We start from the raw sequence: 19,705 nt of genomic DNA, 5'->3' as shown, positions 1-19,705 counted from the left end.
GCCTTGGAAGGAGCACTGAGCGGTGTGTGTGTGTGTGTGTGTATGTGAGTTGGGGGATCGCGGAGACCCCCAACTCTGCCACATACATGGGGACTTCAGGATGTTGCCTTTCCTCCTCGAACTCCCATTTTCTTGCTGTTAAAACTAAGATGATAAATTTTCAAATCTCTAGGCATCTTTCCAGGTCTTGGAAAGACTCTCACCTATGATTCTGGGGCCAAGAAGAATGTCTGTGTGTGTGTGTGTAGGGTTTCATTGGCTGCCAACTCTTCCACTATTTCAGAGCCTGGAAGGTGCCGTTAAGTAGTGACTATACGAGAGCTAGCATTGATGTTCCGTGTCCCAGCAGACACTCAGCAGACAGGGAGGTTTGAGACTAAAGTGGAGTGCTCAGGACCTGGCAGGGTAAAGGTTTTGTTTTCTGTCTTCTTCTCACAGCTCCTGTGATCGTCATCCCACCCCGGAGTGCTCACAACGTCACCGGGGCACAAGTGTATCTGTCCTGTGAGGTGCGGGCTGTGCCTGCTCCTGTTATCACATGGAGAAAGGTATTTCTGTGTAAGAACCTGTGTGTGAGCATGTGTGTGTGAGCACATGTGTGCGCACATGCACATGCGTGTGTGTGAGAGAGAGACAGACAGACAGACATAGATAGTACATTTTCTTTTTGTTTTAAGGTCTGTGTGTGTATCTTTATATGAGGGTCAGAGGTTAAAGATATGTTGTTACCTCCCTACCTGCATTGAGTCAATTCCTACTCCCAGCCACCCTCCATCAGCTTCCTGAGGCCTTTAAACCTTGATCAGACGAGACGGTCCATCTTTATCCCTTGAAGCAGCTCATGCATTCCACCAGCCTTTCGGTTATCAAGCTGATAACTTATGTGCTATGCCAGTGGTTCAGATTTTCACAGCCCAGGTGGAGGGATGGTCTGTTCATACTTCTAGGATTAAAACCGAGCCAAATCCCTTGCCATCAAGTTGATTCTTACACATAACGACCCTGTAGGATGGAGTAGAGCTGTGTGTAGGGCTCCCAAAGATAGAAATCTTTACAGAAGTAAACTGCCTCATCTCTCTGCCATAGAGTGACTATTGGGTTTGAACTGCTGATCATTAGGTTAGCAACCAAATGTTTTAACTAGAGTGCCACCAGGGATTAGAGATTGAAATATTTTTATTTTTTACTTGTGTGTGTGTGTGTGTGTGTGTCCTCAAATCGGATCTGACAGGTACAGGAGAAGATTGCCCCTCCTTCTCCAGCAGAGATTCTGGTGGATTTGAACTACATACTTCTGGGATTGCAGTGCAGCTTCTTGCCATGAGGCCACCAGAGTTTAGAGATCATTTTAATGCAAATAAGAAGTGCTAGAGTTTTGGTGGAGGCGCCATGGTTCAGTGTTTGATTGTTTCACAGCACACGCCCAATGTCTCCACAGGAGAAGACACAGCCTTGGTAACGCCCTGCGACGTTGTCATTGCTTGAATAGGGTTCTTATGACTTGGAATGGACTCAACAGCACATAGCACTGTAGGATCTGCGTCAGTCAGTAGGAGGTCTGAGGACAGAGAGGGTGTCTGTGGGAGTCCTTATCAGGAAGTCGCTTTTAGAGGGAGGGTGTGAAGGAAATGGAAAAGATCCAGTGGGGACCTGAAAAGATGATGCAATGGTAGGCATAGTTCAGTGGTGATTAATTTTATAAAACAATGTATAAGAATGACTATATGAAAACAAAATGAATGAAGGAAAGCGTGGAACACAATGTGTATGAATTTTGTATGCAAACTAATATAAAATAAAAAGAAAAAATGTAAAAAAGAAATAGTTTTTCTAAGCTCCTCTACCTCTCGTTTTTCTGCTCTCTGTAGGTCACCCAGTCTCCCGAGGGCACACAGGTGCTGGAGGAGCTGCCTGGAGACCATGTCAATGTCGCTGTCCAGGTGCGAGGAGGCCCTTCTGATCACGAGGCCACTTCCTGGGTTTTGGTGAGCGTCTTGTTTGCTTAGGACCCTCGGGCATTGCTGACTGACAGCCAGCCATTGGATACTGTAGATTCGATTCTGGTTCACTGTGTGTCAGAGTAGAACTCTACTATGTCAGATTTTCAAAGGCTGATTCCTATTCCCGACCTGAGAAGATCACCAGGACTTTGTTCTGAAGTGCCTTTGGGTGGACTCAAACCACCAACCTTTCCAACTGCAGCCAAGAGCATGGACATCTTTTGTTTTTCTGTAACACACTACAATTTTCAGAGCCCTTTAATCCATTTTACATTGGATCCCATCAGAGCAGGGTGGGCTGTGCTTTTCCTGGGAGGATAAGTGGTCCAATATCAGCCCCCAGAGATGTCCTTGTTCCAATTCCTGGATTCTGTGAACAGGTTGTTACATGAACAGGGAAAATTACGGCTGTAGATGGAATCGAGATTACTAATCAGCTGACCCTAACATCAAAAGAGTATTCTGGATTATCCAGGGGGTCCTGTGTTGTTATCACACGATTACTTTAAATGGAAGAATGGGAGGCAGAGGGATGGGAGATGAGAAAGACACAATCAGCATTGCCAACTGTACAGAAGAGGAAGGGGCCGCAGACAAGGAACGCCAATTGCATTGAGAAGCTGGAAAGGCAGGAATCCACTTCTCCCCCAGAATTGCCAAAAGGAAAGCAATCTTGATTTTGATTCAGGAAGACTCAACTGAGACTTCCAATGTCCAAAAGTAGAGATGATAAATCTGTAGTGTTTAAACCATCAAACTGTGATGATTTGTTACAGCAGCAATAAGAAAAGAATACATACCTGAAATTGAGCCTTGGACTGCTGACTAGAAGGTCAGTGGTTCTAGTCCACCAGCCATACCTCGGGGGAAAGAGTTACTGTCTCAGGAGAGGAACCTGAATGAGGGTTGCTGTGATTTAGACTCAACCCCATGGCAATGGGTTTGGAATACCACGTGGCTGATGAAGAGGGAGATAGCGCATTCATAGCCTCTTCAAGGTTCTTTTACACCATTTGTAGCTTGTTTTGGAGCTTGAGAGAACACCAAGTGGTTAAAAGAGCCATGGCCTGAGGAGATGGAGGCTCAGGTTGGCTAGTTACTCCAGCTATGGCAGCTCCTGTTGCCACAATTGTTAAAAAAGAAAAGGGGGGTGGGGAGGAATGGCTCAGACTATGGGCCTTGTGACCTGCACTGCCTATGATCTACCTGTGCATCAGCTAGAAATGAGGGCAGGAACACTCCCTCTTCACCCCTGAGTGCAGCAAGCTCAGACTGAGATGGTGTGTGGGAGTCCTCTCTGAAGCCTGCAGACCCCTGCCATCGAGTTGACTCCAGCACAAAGCAACACTGTAGGGCAGAGTGGAGCTGCTCTGTTTGAGTTGCCAAGGCCGCCAGTCTTCACAGAAGCCGACTGTGGCATCTTGCCCCCGAGGGGTGGCTACTGGTTCGCACTAATAACCTTTGGGTAGCAGCTTTAACCTCAGTGCTACCAGAGCTCCTGAAGTCTCTCATGGTGATTTGCCAAGGACTCCTCCTCTCTCTTGTTGCCATCGAGTCAGAACCGTCTCAGTTGACCCTCCACTGGGTTTCTGAGGCTGTGATTTACATGGGAAGAGATCACCCATCTTTCTTCTGAGGACCTTTTGGTGGATTTAAACTCCTGGAGAGCTCTGGCCTTTGGGTTAGCAGTGCATCTCCCTGTGGACAGTGCCACCTGAGCTCCCTTTGCTATTGGCTTTATGTTGTTTTAGGTGTTGCCACGTTGGAATGGACTCAGCTGACTGTTGACAGGGGCAGTTATAACAAGGGAAGGCAAAAGATCTTCATAGTAGAATGAGGACAGGATATCGTTTTGCTCTCTGAGGAGAAGACGTCTTCTTCATTTCTGCCCCCCAACTCTCCTCCACCCAGCTGAGAAAACTAGAGTAGTGTTGGGTCTGTGGCTTGTTCAAAATAAACACATCTCCCCCCCCACCCTTTATCCTCCAAAGAAAGAATGGGGGAAGGTTATCGTTGATGTGATTTTGTAAAGACTGCCTCCTTGCGGAGTACATTTGGGTCCTTCGTTAGTCACTAAATTTTTGTATTCTTAAAAATTTAATTTGCTCTCCTTATACGCCATCGGGAGCTCTGGTGTCCTTTGGTTAGAATCTGCGCTGCAATCCCAAAGGCATGCGGTTCAAATCTACCAGCTTCTCCGCAAGAGAAAGATGGATAATCTCCTCTCATGTAATTACTGCCTCTGAAAACTCTCTGTAGGGTCAGATCCAACTCAATGGCACACAGCAACAACAACGTAATCTATACCGATTGTCTTCCAAAATAGGACTGAATAGCTCACCGTAAATGACAGGCACAGAGATTTATTAAAAGGAGAGCCTCGATTGTGAAAACGGACTTAAAAGAAGACAGCCTGGAAGAAGTTTGAACTCTGCTTCTTGGCAGCCAAAGCAAGATGAACTAGGAGGAGCTGTATCTTATTCTGAACGAAGACTAAATATTATGCTGCGGCGTTAGAAGCTAAGTGAGGACTTCAAATTTCTGTGGCGGATTTAACTACATCAGCTTTCTTATTCTGTTCTTTGCCCGTTTTATTTCAAGATCAAACCACTGAGAAAGGAAGATGAAGGAGTGTACCAGTGTCATGCAGCCAACACAGTTGGGGAGACCCAGTCCCAGGGCACGGTGACAGTCACACAATACAGTAAGTATCTACAGCAACCTCCCTTTCCTCCTCCCAGCTCCTGATGGCCCATGTCATGAAGTAAAGTACATACTTTAAGTCCTTTTTTAGGTCTGTATGTCACTGGAGGTTTGCAATGGCTGCTCAGATATGTAATAAAAAATACATAAATCAAGGAAACCAGACGAAAAGCAAAACAGGAGTAAAAGCCTCTGATGAAGCTAGAGTGTCCCGCACAGATCCCACTCGGGGCTTCCTTGCACACCAAGTCAAAAGTTGTAAACATCATAATCATCCATAAAATAAATAATAACGTGTTTTCTGTTTTTGAGGCCGGAGGGAATATTCCCTGTGGGTCTTCTGAGAGAAGGCGCCGAGTGATGTAGTAGATAGTGCCATCATGACAGCATCCATGTGGAAACGTCCTCGCAAAGAAGTCAGTCTGAGCTGCATCTGTCTGAGTCTGGGCTCTGCCTCAGTGGACCGTTCTGTCTTCTCTACTCTTTGCCTTCCCGTCCTCTATGCTGCACCCTCTTTTATTATGCTTCTAAGAGGGGTGAAGGCAGAGGGTGGCTTGTGTCTCCTGATCAGCTAGCCTTTAGTCCTCATAGGTGCATGGCTGAGAGCTGGCAACATTTGTCTGCCACACTGTGGAATTGTGATGTTGTTGTTGTCATGTGCTATCGAGTCATCTACAACCCTATGTTCAGTAGCTCTGAAGCCTGCCCTATCCTGAGCCAGTCTCACTGATTCTGACACACCAACCCCCATCGCCCCGGTTACTGTATCAATTACTGTAGTCTGAGGTCTTCCTCTTCTGAACTGTTCCTCCAACCTTCCGAGCATGATGTCCTTCTTCAAAGACTGTTCTCTCCTGGCCACATGCTCAAAGTAAGTGAGACAGAGCTTCAAAATCCTAGTCTCCAAGGAGAAACTTGGTTTCATCCTCTCCAAGACCAATTTGTTTTCTTGGCAGTCCATGGTATGTTCAAGACTCTTCTCCAGCACCACAACTCAAAGGCATTGATTCTTCTTCTGTCATCCTTAGCCATTCATTGTCCAGCTCTCTGATACATAGCAAATTACCGCAAAGACCATGACCCGAATTAGGCACACCTTAGTCTCTAGACTGACATCGTTGCTTTTCAGTACTCTAGAGAGGTCCCTGACCGCAGATTTTCCCAATGCAGTTCATCTTTTTATTTCCTGACTGCTGGTGTTAAGTGTTGATAATGGAGCCGAGCAAGCTGTAATTGTTAACAACCTCAATCTCTTCCCCATCTATCATGGCACTGCCAATTGGCCCAGTGGTGAGAATCTTTGTCTTCTCAATATCAGTCCTTGACCTTCTGCAGCAAGAAGTTTGGGTTCTCCTCAGTTTCAGCAAGCAAATAATGTAGGTTGTTTAATGAATTGCTTTTTCAAACAATCTTTGCAATGTAACAGCACCTTACTGGTTCACAATCACATACACTTGAAGCTATTGTTCACATTCAGTGCCACAGCTTCAACCTAGCTGTGGCTTCACCCCACATGTTTATGTTCTAGGACTCAGCAAAATAGACTTGTGGCAGAGATAAGAGCAAGAGACAAGCCCATTTGTAGTTACTGGTCAGATGTGTTTTAAGTCATACTCCTTACAGTCCACCTGGTCAAAGCAAGACATCTAGTCATGCTCATGGTCAATGCCGGGATGGTGGTGTGTGTACTCCACCCAGGAGACAAAGGCAGGAGTGTGAGATCCTCTTACAGGAACAGGAAGAACTGTGAGCAGTCACTGTCACCAAGGCCAACCAGTAACTTCAGTGATAGGGCTGGGACCGAAGGAGGATGGATATAATATTAAAAAGAGAAGGATTTTACTGTCATAATAATGCTGTTTGCCTTGTTATTGTTAGTTGCAGGCTCTCTGTGTACATGGCCATGCATGTCTGAGGGGGTGCATGAAGAAAACAAAGCATTCATGTTATCATATTACAAGGAACACAACAGTAAGGGGCTAGATAGGAGCTTGTGTGGACTTGAGGGGTGAGAGGCAGCACTGGCATTGGGGTTGAATGTACATTAGTAGTTAGAGCTCCTAGAAATATGGGAAAACGAACTTCCAGGAATTAAGTGATAAGGGTCTTAAAATCATCTTGCTGGTACTTTTTTGGTTTTTACTACTTTAAAGAACTAATAATATCGACTCATTGAGTCAACTCTATTTCATGGTAACTCCATGTGTATAAGAGTAGACCTGTACTAGTGGGTCAGTTCCAATTGATGGTACACAACAACAACAACAACTCACTAGGGTTTTCAATGACTGGTTTATTTTGAAAGTAAATCTCCAGGTCATTCTTCTAAAGTATCTTTGAGTGGTCTTGAACTTCAAACCGTTCAGTTAGCCCCATACACCCACCATTTACACCACCCAGGCACTGCAGAGAGCTAATACATAATATATATATTTTTAAACTCAGTTGATTCTGGGATGTACATGTTGTCTACAATAAGTAAATTTTCAAAAGAAAGCCCAAAAGTCACCATGGCATTTTAATGATCATCACCACCTACGTCTTTTTTTTAATAATAAATTTTTTATTTTAATTGTGATTTTAATGAATGTTTACAGAAAAGTTGGACTTTCATTCATTAATTATTGCACAATTTCTTCCCTCCCTTTCTCCTCCCCTTCCCCCAGTTGGCTTTCTTTTTTTAAAATATTCATTCATTGTTGCCCTATTTCCTTCCTCTCCCCTCCAGTCCTGTATGCCATGTATGCATCTTATTTTGAACCACGTCTTACACATATAATGCCTAATCATATATTCTTTTTAAACAATTGTTTCCTTCATCTGCTCCAATACAGTGTTCATTATCTATCCATTCCTTTCCTATTCTCCTCCCAGCCCCCCGTGTCAATCCTGCTTTATAACAGTGTTGTTATGCAGTATTTGTCCTTTTGAGACTGAGATATTTCACTCAACATAATGTCCTCCAGGGTCCCTCATGTTGTGTAGCCACCCCGGCCTTGAGTTTCCCCCACAACAGGCAGTGTTGGCCAGCCTCACATGCATACTCACAGGGACATGGTTCTCATTACCTGCAAATAGCTGTCTTTGGCTTTTCCAATGGTTATAAAAGTCATCCTCATGTTAGATTTGCCTCTCTGAAATTTTTACCCACTGGCCTAAAAATCTATCTCTTGAGGACTCCATGCTCCCCACTGTCATCATTGATTGCCCTGGAGAAGTTTAAAGCTAAGGGTCATTTTCTCCCACCTCTTGATAACACTTATCCTAGATATTTTTCATCTAATTTCTTCCTTCTTTTCCTTCATAGGGACTTAGAAGCACTGACCACAAGATGATGGAAATCTCAAGTCACAGATCATTCTCCTTCATGAAGAGTTGGGCAAAGCTGTGACTGTAGAGGACCCTTTTGTATGTTTTTTAAATTAGATGCCAGCTAGATTCATGGGTAGTTTTTAGCCGGGCAAATGTTGAGAAAGCAGAAGTGCATGTTACTTTTTTTATACTTTTGGAATGAATTGCTCTGTGAGAATCCTTTTGTAACTACTCCTTCCAGGGAATATCATGTGACAGTGTACTTGTAATTCTAAAGGGCTTTGTGGCAGGCCTGCATCCACTGTGAATCTTTATCTCACCTGATGACCGACTCGCTGGTGCTCTGTTACCTTGCCCTCCTCTGCCTCCCCTTAACTTGCTATGTGTCCCAAGCAGCCCCCAGCCCCCTCTCTGGGTCCTGGTTTTGTCATCTGTGCTTGTAGCGTTTGGATTAGATGTTACCAGTGTCCCTTCTTACCCTGTCATTCTGAAAGTAAGATGGCCTTAGGCAGAGGGCCTTGTGTTCTTTTTAGAATTCTATGCTTCAAAATCAAATACTCTTAAACAACAAAACAAAGCATGCCATTGTTTTGTTCCAGGGTGTGGAATAGACAGCAGCCATTCGATGCCCACCTTTCCCCATCTTCTAGAGATAAATAGTCTTAATGGGATGGTTTACCAAATTCCAGAGCCCCTTGACTTGGTGTTTGGGAACCAGGATGTCCACTTACTAGCCCAGCCTTCCTAGTCAGGATGGGCATCAAACTGGAAGCCAGTGTCAGAACTGCCTGTAGGGTGTGCAGTTTGGGTAAGGTAGACTGTGTTTTTCGTTGTTCTGTAGGTGTGTTGGCCTCATACAAGCTTTTGTTATTTTTTTTCCTTTGTAATCGAAAGTGAGAGAGAATGTTTATTATCTGGGCTAAAAACAAAATATATAGATTTTCCCTTAGTAGGTAATTAAAGCACAGTCAGAACTGAGCTCCCTCTAACTTGGTCAGTCCTAGAGGTTCATGATACACTTTCCCAATCATGATGGCTTCCCAAATCCAGGAGGAGGGGCAGGGCAGGCATTCATGTCTTCCTCACTCACAATGAAACCAGGCCTTGAGAGATAAAACCCCCTGCCCAACAAGCGAGGCCTGTGGGTAGGACTGGACCCCATGGTGCGTGGCCCTCTCCACTCTGCTATGTGGTGCTGCTTCTCAGGAGAACCTCACAACTGTGGAAAGCAAGATGCTGCCCTGTGCTCACATTTCAGGGATTCTTATCCAGGTTCATGTCAGCTTTCACTGCCCGTTCTCATACCTCTCATGCTGGGGGTTACATTTAGGATCCCTTGTTGAAATAGAACCTTCTGCCTTTAAGCCTGGTCACTCCATGTCTGAAATATTGGGATGGTGACAGACCTGGCATTTTGAAAACACAGTGTCCATTTGTGAATTTGTCCCCAATGTGCTGTGTGACTCTGACCCAGCTCCCTCCACTTTCTATACCTCAGTTTCCCCACTTAACCACAATGGGAAACAAGGCAAAGCTTTAAAACACTGTAACCTATTCTTTGAGTAAAGGCAGACTTGAAACAGATCCTGTTGAAGCTGCTCTTGTCTGATGCTACCTGGGGCAGCTGAGCGTTCCTGCTCATGCCCCCTCCCCACCTGGTGCCTCCCACACATCCCATTCCAGCTCTCAGAGTGTGCCGTTAATGCTCCCTGTGTCTGAATGGTTGGGAGACAATCTGCTGAGATGCCTAGTGAAATTGTGTCACAAGGTGGATTGAGAACCCTGGGAATACTGTGGCAACTTTGGAGAAGGTAATAAAACAACTTCATGCATTTGATGTTAATAAATCCACCTCAGCTTTTCCAGGTCAAAATTGGAGATCAGGATGTAGCCCTAGAGAGCAAGGGACTGGAGTCTGTGGTGGTTGAGCTGAGCAGAAACATGTCACACGGCCTGAAGTGTTCATTGTAATCAACAGCTGCGTTGGTGTGCTCATTCCAGCCCAGTGGGTCTTCAGCTGTGAGAGAATGTGTGTTCTGCCTGCAGTTATCATTTTGAAATAAGATCCTTCCCCCAAATATCTTTTCCTGTTCTACTTACACAGATGCTGTGATGTCAAATGACCCCTGAGCCCTGAAAATAAATGTTTTCAAGACAATCCTGGTGGTCTTGTCCTTGGAACTGATGGACGTGAGCCCAGGACCCCCTGATGCTTTTTGACGTCCTTCATGCATTGCACCCTTTTCTCTGCTTGCCCCTGTCAGCAGTGTCAGTCTGTACCCTCCTGCTGTTCACGCTTGCTCAACTCATCCAGTGCATGTGACCCTCTGTACGACAGAGCCAAGCCAAGCCAGGTCCTGCATCGTCCTCACAATTGCCAGTGTGTGTGGACCCATTGTTGCAGTTGTTGTGTGAGTCAACCTCACTGAGGGTCTTCCCCACCTTCACGGACCCCTCGCCAAACGTGACGTCCTCCTCCAGCAATTGATTTACAGATGCTGCATCTCAAGCAATCAAATCAGAGTTCTGTTATGATCCATAAAGTATTCATTGGCCCATTTTTGGAAGTAGATCACTAGAACTTTCTACCTGATCTGTCTTAGACTGAAGCCATAAATCTATCTACTATGGGGCTTTGCTAGTATTTGAAGTGTCAGTGCCATAGCTTCCAACATCACAGCAGCATGAATGCAGCCACAGCAGCATGAATGCAGCCACCATAGACAGACTGACAGATGGGGGAGGAGGGTGGCAATCTTCAGCCCTAATTATCTTACAGAGAGCTCTGGTTGCCTAGTGGATAAGGAGTTCTATTGCCAACACAAAGGCAGGTGGTTCAAATCTAGCAGCTGCTCCACAGGAGAAAGATGAGCAGTCTCTTCCCATGAGATGTAGAGTCACTGAAAACTCACTGGAGGGTCAGCTAGAAGTTGGTTCTGACCTGATGACTTACACACAAATTAGCTTACAGGGAGCTCTGGTGGCCTCGCCCATAGGGAGTTGCACTGGTATCACAAAGGTGGCACCTATGTGGTGAATCCACCAGTGACCGCATGGGAGAAAGATGAGCAATCTTCTCCTGTATGATTTACAGCCTCCGAAGCCCACTCCTTGGCAATGAGTACGAGTCATTACCTAACTGTACTGCAAGCCCCGCCTTCCTTCTAGCTACCCCCTGAACTTGTGTATCCGGCTCTGTGAGCACTTCTCATATTTGGTTCAATCATTAGATCTACTCTCTGAAAACACTTTCGAGATGCCAAAAGAGTATCAGATGCTGGGTGTCAAGGTGCATGGGATGCTGCACTCAGGTTAGAGGGAGCAGGACACGGGTGGGGCTGAGCTGCAAGGTACAAGGTGTCTGCTGTGTGATCGGAGCCGGGGGGGGGGGTGCGGGTGCTCAAGGAAGACTTCCTAGAAGAGGAGACAACTGAACTAAGCTCTTGTGGTCTAGTCTATTGGGAGTTGTGCTGCTAACACAGAGGTGACACCTCATAGCCATCAGCCCCTGTGGGTGACAAGCAATCTCCCAAGTGATTGATAGCCTCCCAAAAACCCTCTGGAAGGTCGGCTATGGGTGATTCTGACTCAACAGCAGTGAGTTCGAGGTTGTGTGTTTTGTTTTGTTTTTCTCAGAGGAATCAGGTTTGGAGTGTGAATGGAGAGTTTTGGGCTAAGGAAACAGCTTGCCCAGGTGAGGGGATGCAGACATGCAGGTGGTTTGTGATCAGGGTGTAGTAACGAGTGGCTGTTGCCTGGAGCTGCAGTGGACAGTGGGTGGGGAGCTTTGTGCTCCACCATGAACTGCCAGCAGGGGAGGGGGACCTTGTGCAGCAGTGGTGTGAAGCTGGGATCTCAGTTTCCAGAACAGCAGGGTTGTCAGGGTTGAACCTAAGTGTGAGGAAGATCGTTCTACAGTGTTCAAGTCCAAATGTATCTTATAAACAAAAGTCTGGCTTTTAGTCCCAGTGATTAATTTTTTTTTTCATTCACATGTGGTGAAATGAATTCCTGGGTCTTTGGAAGGGCCCAAGGATGACTGACTGCCGTGGGTTGAATTCCATGTGTTTGCTTGGCTGGGCCATGATCCTTTGGGCTTTGGACATAATGTGGCAGTTCCATAATGAGGCCCCATGATCAGATAAGCCAATTAGGTGGGATGTAAGACCCTTAATCCTGTCACAGCCCTAATTCAGTCTAAGGGGAGCTTCCCTTGGGTGTAACCTGCAAAATCTGTTATAAAAGATGAAAGAGAAAAAGGATGACTGATCTCCACCACCAAGAAAAAAAGAGCCAGGAGTAGAGTATGACCTTGAATGCAGATCCCTGTGCTGGGAAACTCCTCCGTCAGGAGACAGCCAAGATGTGTGGGGATTTCCAAGGAACACTGGGCTTGCAGATGTTGAAAGGAGATGACACCTCCCACCAGAACAGACAGGGGGCGCATTCCCAGACAGCTGGGCTGCTCTTTAGGAGCAAGGACGGTGAGCCTTCAACTCACATACTTTGGGCACCTTGTCAAGAGGATCCAGGAGGGAAAAAGACATCATGCTGGGAAAAGTGGAGGGTCAGAGAAAGAGAGGAATGTGCGCAACAAGATGAATTACACAGTGACTGTAACAGTGGTCATGCCAGAAATCAGGATGGAAAAAGATTCAGATGTGGTTTTGGTCAGGTCACTGTGTAGTTGACTTGATGGAGCCTAATAATAGTTGGTTTGACTTTGGGAAGGGTAGAAGGTCAGTGAAGGAGAGGAAGACCCTCGACAGGTGGATTAACACGGTGACTGCCACAATGGGCTCTTGTGTGTCAGGAAGTGCAAGGATGGCACAGGATAGAACAGGGTTCAGATCTTTTGTTCAAGGGGTTGCTATGAGTCGTGCTCGACTCCATGGCATCTAACAACACTGAATTATCTGAGCCAATCCATTAACAAGGTGGCCACCAGGGGTCAGCCTCACACCCAGAATGGAGCCAACTGAAATTTAAAATCTTAATGATTTTATAGTTGATGAAAAGAACCAGCTCTAATGGATACAGTGGAAGAAGCTAGATGTTGGATGTTTGGGTCCTGCTAGGGCCTTTGGATTTAGAGGTCTGGTCAGATGTGTTCATTATTCTCCCCTTTCTGACCCCTAGTGTATACATGTATGAACCTGACTGCAAAGGAACTCTTGTTATATCCGGTGACATGAGATTGGAGAACAAAACGAAGGCTGCTTCAGATTTCACCCTGATTAGAATTTACTGCTGTGACAGAGACTAGCAAGGTGCCCATGAAACCTGTGTGATAGGCAGCAAAATGGCTCCCCAAACCACGATCTATAAATGCTACCTAATAAGGAAAAGGGTCTTTGCGCTTGTGATTACAAAAGGATCTTCCAGTGCAAAGATTATCCTGGATTATCTGGCTGATCCCTAAATGCAATGGCTTGTATCTTTATAAGAGAGGATATACAGAGAGAAAGAGCAAGGGGGAGACGAGAGGAAATGTGGAGATTTGGCAAAGAAACGTGTAAAGACTGGCCTTGGAGATCTGAGTGATGTGGTCACAGAGAATGGGTGAGTCATGGGATGGATTCTCCCTAAGAACATCCGAAGCAGGGTATCAGGCCAGCCCCACTGACACCTTGACCTCAGTCCAGAAAAACTGACTTCAGACTTCTGACCTCTGGAACACCAAGAGAATAATTTCTGTTGTGTCAAGCCACTACATTTATTACAGGAACCATAAGAAACAAATTCAGTACTTGCCCCTTCTCTGAATAGACAGCAAGACCACGTGACTCAATCTTGTCAGTGTGTACTCCTCCACATACCTCCACACTACTCACATTTAGGGAAGAGCTACGTTAGTTTATTCACTTTTACCTTGGAAAGTAAGAGGAAATAGAGCAGTGTGTGTTCCACTTAAGAACAAGCAGGCCTTCGTGAAGATACCTCATTGCTTTTTCTGGACAGAGGCTCAGCCCTCAGATGAGCAGGGCCCAGTGAATGACGTGCTCTCCCGGGTCTCATTCCTCAGACTGATCACCTCTTCCCATGAAGATCAGGTGAGATGAGGTAAAGGGAAGACTGGGAAGTATTACCACTTCATTCTGTAGACTGAAGTCATCTGCTCCCCTCCACACAAAACGGTGGGCCAGGCTCAAAACTTACTCCTCACTTATCTGGGACAATCATCTTTGCTGACCTTGGATTTTAAATTTGAGGTGTTTTACTGTTAGAAAAATTGTTGTTATGCATCATGTATCATTGAATTGAAACCCACTCATAGCTGATCCTCCAGTGGGTTTTCAGAGGAGGTGAATAGCACAGCACAAGAGGAGATAGCTATCGTTATTCATGTATACTTTGATCGTTTCGTCAGGAAGGGCCAGACCTTGGAAAAAGACATCTTGCTGAAGAAGATGGAGAGTCAGAGAAAGAGAGGAAGACCTACAATGAGATAGACAGACTCCGTGACAGAAACAATGGGTTGGAGCACATCAGAGATCGTGAGGCTGGCTCCGTTCAGATTCATTGTTCACAGGGTTGCCGTGAATGGTAATAAACTTGGTGGCACCTACCAATAACAAATGCAAATGCCACCATATCAAAATCTAAACCATGGGGTATTAACTTAAAAGTTGGGAGCTGAGTGGTAAGAAAAGAATATTGCAGACTGAAAATCTGGTCCTTGTCCTTGAACTCCTACTGTGCCAACATATTTGGTAAAATATCTGCGTCTGAAATCTGGGAAAACAGACCACTGTCTTACAAATCCTATAATACTAGGGAGAGTGATGGGAAAATGCAGTATCCCAGTTGTCATGGATAATAATTTCCCCCCAAAATATGAATTTGGCTAGCCGATGATTCTCAGTATGATACAATTAATGTGATTATTCTATGTCTATCCTAACCCTATGTGGTTAACAAGGCAGGATTGTTTTTGTTGTTGCTGAGTACCATCATGCCAACTATGGCGAATGGCAACCCTCTGAACAGCAGATCTGAACCTTACCCTGTCCTGCTCCATCCTTACAATCTCTGATATGCTCAAGGCCATTGTTAAAGTCACTGTTTCGATCCAACTTGTTGAGAGTCTTCCTTTCTTTCTCTCACCCCCCACCTCTCCCAGCATGATGGCTTTTTATTCAAAGACAGGCACCTTCCTTACAACATAGGCCCAAAGCATATGAGGCAAAGTTTCATCATCCTTACCTCTAAACAGCATCCTGGTTTGATTTCCTCCAAGACAGATGTTTATTCTATTGACAATCAAGAGATATTTAGTGCTCTTCTCCAAAACCACAACTCAAATAAATGCATCATCCACTTGCAGATGCATTATGTTAGAGGTAGTTATGTAACGATGTAATCATCCCCATGATTCAAACAGAGACATGATCAGCCAACCATTTGTAAAGGGGTTAGCATGGAATGCAGCATTCCTACTCAGACTACAGCTCTGAGCTGGTGCAAAGGGAGTTTCCTTGTGTTGTGGCCCTGCATCAGCTTTCATCTTCCAAGAGATTGAAGGGAAAAGAAGCAAGCAGAGAGGAGGGAGACATTAGTACCACTCAGAAGAGCTGAGCAGAGTCCAGTCATCCTTTGGGGCTTTAGGCCGGTGTTACAAAAGGTCAAAATGCTGCTGAAAGTTGTCCCCCTGGGGTGACACTGTTTGTATTTTAAATACTGGTGTCATTGCTTCCAGCATGACAGTAACAAGTAAATCATCACAGAACAACAAACCCACGGATGAGTGGTGGGCTTTGGGATTGTCTGTATGGGAGTAAGGGGCCTTGCAGATCATCTTTCCCCAACTTCACTCCATACTGAGACACTTATTAAATTCCTCCTTTGATTTCAAAGTATTGAGGAACAGGTATGGAATGATTCTTAAAATGTGGTGATGTTGTCCCATTTGTCAAGCCTGTTTGTTCATGAGCAGCTTTTGTTATTATGCACAAGTGCCAAAGGCCTCCCAGAGTTGAAAAGAAAAAAAAATTCACTTAGGGTAGACTCAGAGTCACCTCAGTGTTGACAAAAGGAGACCCTAGGAAAGGAGGATGAAGGAGCAGAAGAGCCCCCAAATCCTCAGGACACGGATAAGACCAAACTCAAGTTAGACAATGAACTGATTCACCTCACTGCCCAGTTGAAGTAATGAGATGTAAAAGGCATGATTGTTGATATGTGCCGCTGAGTTGACTACAATTCGTAGCAACCCTGTGAACGACGACTCTGAACTTTTCCCTATCATCTAAGCCAACTTCGCACATCTGACCCCGTTGCCCCAGTCATGATTAGGATTATACAGATGCAAGACAGAGAGGGTCTGGAAGTGAGATTATGAGTGAGCGATACTATCATAGGAAGGTAGAGGACAAGGAAAGGTGGGACGGCATTCTGCTTCTGTATCTAGCCTAGTTGGATTGAACTTCCCTCAGTGAGGAAGGAAGGTCACTGATGTTGTTGTTGTGTGCCGTCAAATCAAAACCAACTCATTGCTGACCCTCCAGTGGGTTTTCAGAGACAGAAAAACGCATGAGGAGTAGATTGTCCATCCTTCTCCCACAGAGCAGCTCATGGATTCAAACCACGTGCCTTTGGGATTGCAGGGCAGCTTCTTACCACTAGGACACCCAAGCTCCCTTGGTATTCTGGGTAGGAGCTGACTAGACGACTACCAGTATTTCTTCTATACATAAGATTCTATAAAACGTTGAGCAGTAACAGAATATTGAGAGAAAAAAAAATTTGAAAATAGAGTGCATTGATTTAGCGATTTATTAATTTTATTTTTAAATTGAAATATAATTAACATAAAAATTCATCGTATCGAAGTTCAGTGATTTTTAGTTTCTTCACAAAGTTGTACAACCATCATTACAATCTAATTCTACAACATTTTTATCATCCTAAAGAAACTGTGTCCATTAGCAGTCACCCCTATGCTCCTCTTCTCTCTAGATCTAGTCCATATAACTTGTCTACATTCCATGTGTACAGATTTCCCTAGCCTGAACATTTAATGAAAAATGGAATAACACAATATGTAGCCATTCTTTACTGCTTCATTCATTCAGAGTAATGTTGTCATTATGTTTCATTCCTGTATCAGGATTTAACGCCTTTTCATGGCCATATAATATTCCATTGTATGGCTCTATTTATCACTTATTGTATAGATCTTGCTTATTACTTGATGGAAATTAAGCTTGTTTGAGTTTCTCTTTAAAAATATGATTATGCAAATATACCTTTTGCCAATCTGTTTTCCTAAATTAAGGAAAACCAACAGGAAAATTATGTGCAAGTAAGTAAAACAACCAATGACTGGTACTTAAAAAAGAAAAATCACTCTTAATTTTAGATTAAGTCAATGAGATGTGGGGCCAAGATTTGGGCTACACATAGTTCACATCTTCTAATTCTTCCAATCCTATGTCTGAGCTGGCGTCTCTCCACAAAGCCAGTTAACCCACTGGAAAACCATTGGATCAGGCAGGAAGAACAAAATACTACCACTGCTCAAGCCTTTTCTGTCTTCCAAAACCTCTTACGGTTTTACTTGTAAAATTTCACTCTTAAAATGATTCAGGGCTGGGATTAGAGGCTGAAATTTGGGATTAGGTATATATAACTCTGGATAACCCATTTCTGCTATATATAGAACAGCCTTGATTTTCATTGCTTTTTGGTTGAACTTCATCTAAGTGTTCATTTGGAACAAAGAAATTAAGTTTCTGGCTTTAAAAAAATGAAAAAAAAAAATAGCAACCACCAGTCTAGGGGATTTTTGGAATCGTTGGACCAGCGTTGGGTTTTATGGTGGACACTTAGGAGTTCTTCTGCGGCACCTTGATAGTGACTGTCTTCACCTCGGTGTAAGCCTTAAGCCCATCCTCCCCCAGCTCTCTTCCATTGCCAGATTCTTTGAAACCCCCAAATGGTGTGTGGCAGGTGACAATGTTGTAGGTGTTCACCCATACCGTCCCAGCTTGGAGTGCCTGAGTGAAGTACATGGCTTTGTCCAGGTCCCTGGTAAACACAGCAGCAGCCAGGCCATACCTGGTGTCATTGGCCCTCTTAATCACCTCCTCAATCTTCTTGAACTTGAACAGGGGCTGCACAGGCCCAAAGATCTCCTCCCTGGCGATCCTCATGTCATCCTGAACACCTCCAAAGACCGTGGGCTTGATGAAGTAACCACGGTCCCCAAAACGCTCCCCGCCACAGAGAAGCTTTGCACCTTCCTTCTGGCCAAGTTGGATGTAGCCCAGGATTTTTTCAAATTGTTCCTTGTCGACTTGGGGACCCTGCTGTGTATCCAGCTTGAAGGGGTTCCCAACCTTCCTCTGCTTGGCTTTCTCCACAGTTCTCTCAAGAAACTCATCATAGATGGATTCTTCAACAAAAGTCCTGGAACCAGCACAGCAGCACTGGCCCATGTTGAAGAAGAGGGCTTCATGGCACTGCTCCACCGCGTGGTCCATGTCAGCATCGGCCAGCACAATGCTGGGGCTCTTCCCGCCCAGCTCAAGGGTGACCCGCTTGAGGTTGGAATCGCCAGCAGCTTTTTGGATCAGGTGACCCACCTCTGTGGAGCCAGTGAAGGCGACTTTGTCAACATCCATGTGCTGGGCAATGGCGGCTCCTGCAGTTGGGCCATAGCCTGTGATGATGTTCACCACCCCTGGGGGAAAACCCGCCTCCTTGATGAGGGAGGCCAAGTACAGGGCAGAGAGGGGGGTCTGCTCTGCCACCTTCATGACTACAGTGTTGCCGGTGGCGAGTGCTGGGGCCAGCTTCCAGCCTTGCATGACCAAGGGGAAGTTCCACGGGATAATCTGGCCACAGACACCGACAGGCTCATGCCGAGTGAAGCAGAAATGTTCACCATCCATGGGGATGGTCTTGCCATGCCATTTGTCAGCCCAACCGGCAAAGTACCGGTACACCTTGATGACTTCATCAAGGTCTAAGACGTAAGACTCTTGGAAAGGTTTCCCATTGTCCAGGGTCTCCAGCGAGGCCAAGTAGACACGATCCCTTTCCACGAGGTCAGCCAGGCGGTTCAACAGGCGACCCCTTTCAGAGGCATCCATCCGGCGCCATGGAGACCCTAGGCGGAAGGCCTCCCGGGCTGCTTTCACAGCCCGGTCCACATCAGCCCGGTCCCCTTCAGCCACGTGCCCAATGACTTCTCCAGTGGTGGGGTTGACTGTTGGGAAGGTCTTCTTGCTGGCTGCATCTTGCCATTCATTATTGATGAACAATTGGTTGTAGCGGATGTCTGGGTTGGGGATGGGGTTTGGAAGTGCTGCTGCTGCTGAGTATGAGGAGGTCCAGGAACGGAGGCAAGGCAGCCGGGGCACCAGGAAACGCAGCATGCTGACACCCTAGATAGGGATGGGAGGATCCAAAGTGACAGGTGAGAGGTGGCAAGGTGCCCACCAATAGCCCACCAGCTCACATAGTCCAAGACGTTAACATAAAGTGGTGCCCCTAGAATATATATTGAAAGGGGTAGCTATGCTCTGAAGGACTTTCTAATCCAAGCCCGCTCTGTTCCACCTGCTCACCAGCTCACTCCCTAACTCTTTAATCTCCTAACAAGGCCTTTCCCTGACCCCCTTGATAACACTGTGACTTTCCCCATCTTCAGAACTCTCTGTCACCTTTACTTCTCCCCTTCTCCC

At 45.5% G+C, this 19,705-nt stretch overlaps 2 protein-coding genes across 2 annotated transcripts in view; one reads left to right on the top strand and one right to left on the bottom strand.

Annotated features, from left to right (window-relative positions):
- Positions 1-4,748, top strand: part of IGFBPL1 (insulin-like growth factor binding protein-like 1) — a 17,238-nt gene extending 12,490 nt beyond the window's left edge. The window contains exons 3-5 of the mRNA XM_006886959.1: positions 439-548; positions 1,869-1,985; positions 4,602-4,748. Of these exons, the coding sequence (XP_006887021.1) occupies positions 439-548; positions 1,869-1,985; positions 4,602-4,748 (374 nt within the window). The remainder of the gene's footprint in view (positions 1-438; positions 549-1,868; positions 1,986-4,601) is intronic.
- Positions 4,749-17,842: 13,094 nt separating this feature from the next.
- Positions 17,843-19,401, bottom strand: ALDH1B1 (aldehyde dehydrogenase 1 family, member B1). The gene has a single exon (XM_006886866.1). The coding sequence runs from the start codon at positions 19,394-19,396 to the stop codon at positions 17,843-17,845; it is 1,554 nt and encodes a 517-aa protein (XP_006886928.1). The 5' UTR covers positions 19,397-19,401.
- Positions 19,402-19,705: the final 304 nt, after the last annotated feature.

Source organism: Elephantulus edwardii, unplaced genomic scaffold (genome assembly GCF_000299155.1).
Source record: "Elephantulus edwardii isolate Elephantulus edwardi_28Jun2011 unplaced genomic scaffold, EleEdw1.0 scaffold00052, whole genome shotgun sequence".
Lineage (NCBI taxonomy): Eukaryota > Metazoa > Chordata > Mammalia > Macroscelidea > Macroscelididae > Elephantulus > Elephantulus edwardii.
The sequence above is the reverse complement of the archived record's forward strand: the minus strand, read 5'-3'. Positions and strand labels throughout refer to the sequence as shown.